Source organism: Triticum urartu, chromosome 5 (assembly GCF_003073215.2).
Source record: "Triticum urartu cultivar G1812 chromosome 5, Tu2.1, whole genome shotgun sequence".
Taxonomy (NCBI): domain Eukaryota; kingdom Viridiplantae; phylum Streptophyta; class Magnoliopsida; order Poales; family Poaceae; genus Triticum; species Triticum urartu.
In genome coordinates, this window is record NC_053026.1 from 594429678 (window position 1) to 594431571 (window position 1894).

At 51.4% G+C, this 1894-nt stretch overlaps 1 protein-coding gene across 1 annotated transcript; it reads right to left on the reverse strand.

Moving 5' to 3' along the window:
* Positions 1-472: 472 nt before the first annotated feature.
* Positions 473-1356, reverse strand: LOC125506202 (agamous-like MADS-box protein AGL61). The gene has a single exon (XM_048671064.1). It carries the CDS (start codon positions 1279-1281, stop codon positions 772-774), a length of 510 nt encoding a protein of 169 aa, XP_048527021.1. The 5' UTR covers positions 1282-1356; the 3' UTR covers positions 473-771.
* Between the last annotated feature and the right edge of the window lie 538 nt (positions 1357-1894).

The window sequence follows — 1894 nt, forward strand, 5'->3', positions numbered from 1 at the left end:
CTGAAGATGCCCCTGATCCTGAGTTAGTGAACTTGGTTAAGCAACAGGAACATCCACACTAACGAAAGCAAGAGTACATCGTCAGGCATTCATTCATCGTTCATTTTATCAAACAGAAAATTGCATCTTCAGGCATTCAGAAGTAGCAAACAGAAAACTTGGACATACACATTTCGTGCAATGCGGGAAAAGGATGGAAAGTTGCATTTGTTTATATGGATTTATAAAATGAAGAATATCAGGCTATGAAATAAAATAAATCTTGGATGTGCGCAGGACCAAAATTATATTTGTTCCTTAAACATGTTTCGCTGCATTCAGTTTAGGTTTCAAATGTATTCAGGTTCAGGCAGATAAAAAACCACACGACCAATGCTGATACTATGTGCAGAGTATGTAGCAACCATATATACGTACGAACTCATTTGTCAATGTTTCGGGTGCTGTATCAGGTTATACCGAGCATGTTCAGAGAAGCACAGAGAATTCATAACAGAACCATGCATCACTACAGTTAAAGGTACAGTGGATAAGAACATGGCCTACATAAAACTAAGAACAGAGCTTCATCTTCATAGGGAAAGACATGACCATATGGATTGACTTGCTCATGCAACATGTTTCAAGTTCCAACTCCAACCCTGCTAATTGCCTCTCTCCAACCAACCCAGATTTCATACCAAACTCGTCCATATATGATTGCAGCTAAGGTAGCTTCCACCACCGCCACGTAATTAAGCAAGCACAAGCCTAGTAATTAAGCCCAAAGAATCAGGAGCGGAGCTTGTCAGCGTGGCGGCGCACGTTGGCCCTGAGCCGGTCGAGCGCCCGGGCGAACTCCGGCAGCTCGGCCTCCCCGAGCGCCTCCACGTCGGCCTCCCACCAGTGTCGCCTCCCCATCTGGGCCTTGACCACCGTGTCCCCGATGGAAGTCATCCGCTTGATCTCCGACGCCACCTGCTCCGCGGTCGCCTCCCTGGCCCGATACATCTCCTCCAGCGCCTCACGGTCGCCGTCGTCAGCGGCAGGAACAGGGGCGGCGTCTTTGAAGCGGTGCAGGACGGCCTCCATGGAGGGGCTGCCAAGGGCGAACGCGTTGCCCGCCTCGGAGAAGACGACGACGGCCACGCGGGCGCCGCAGAGGATGGCGAGCTCGGAGCACTTCTTGAAGAGGCCGGCGCGGCGCTTGGAGAAGGTGACCTGCCGGCTGTTCTTGTCCGGCCTGAGGCTCATCTCGATGCGGTGCCGCCCCGTGCTCGTCGTGCCGCGCGGCCGCACCATCGTCGCGATGGATCCAGCGAGGACAGGGAAGAAACTCAGCGGCAGCGGCGGCGGCGGTGTTCCCTCCTCTGTTTGTGTCTTGATTTGGTCTGCCTCAACACGACGCGCCGTAGCACTATATATAAAGGAGGAAAAGGTTCCGGCAAGAGCGTCAAGGATTCGCGTCGAAGTCGGATTGGACGCCGGGACGCGTCAAGGATCTTTCATGGAGAAGGCGGCGGTCGGGTCGGGTCGGGTGGAAGTGTTATACGCGTCATTTTAACGCTCACATGGGCTTGGCCCAAGAATAATGCTTCGCTCCGGTGTTGTTGCTCGCTCGCTCCCTCCAATCCCTCAAAAACAAAAACAAAAACAAAAATGCTCGCTCGGCATTTCCTATATGGTGCCTTAAGCGCTCCGGTGTTATAGTCCTTCTCCGCGCTGGGCCGGCCCATGTATAATTTTCTTTTCTTGGTTTATTAAAGCGCAAAAAACTGCACGAGAGGAGAGAATCGACTAGTCCTTGGTTTTTTTTTTGAGAAGATGAGATTAGTCCTTGGTTGATCGTACGCTGCAGTTACAAGCCAGCCACCAGCACGTAATGTGATTACTTACATCTTTTCACTCCTTTTCC

Excerpts from the sequence above, each read along its gene's own strand:
- LOC125506202 (XM_048671064.1), bottom strand. The coding sequence starts at position 1,281 with ATGGTGCGGCCGCGCGGCACGACGAGCACGGGGCGGCACCGCATCGAG.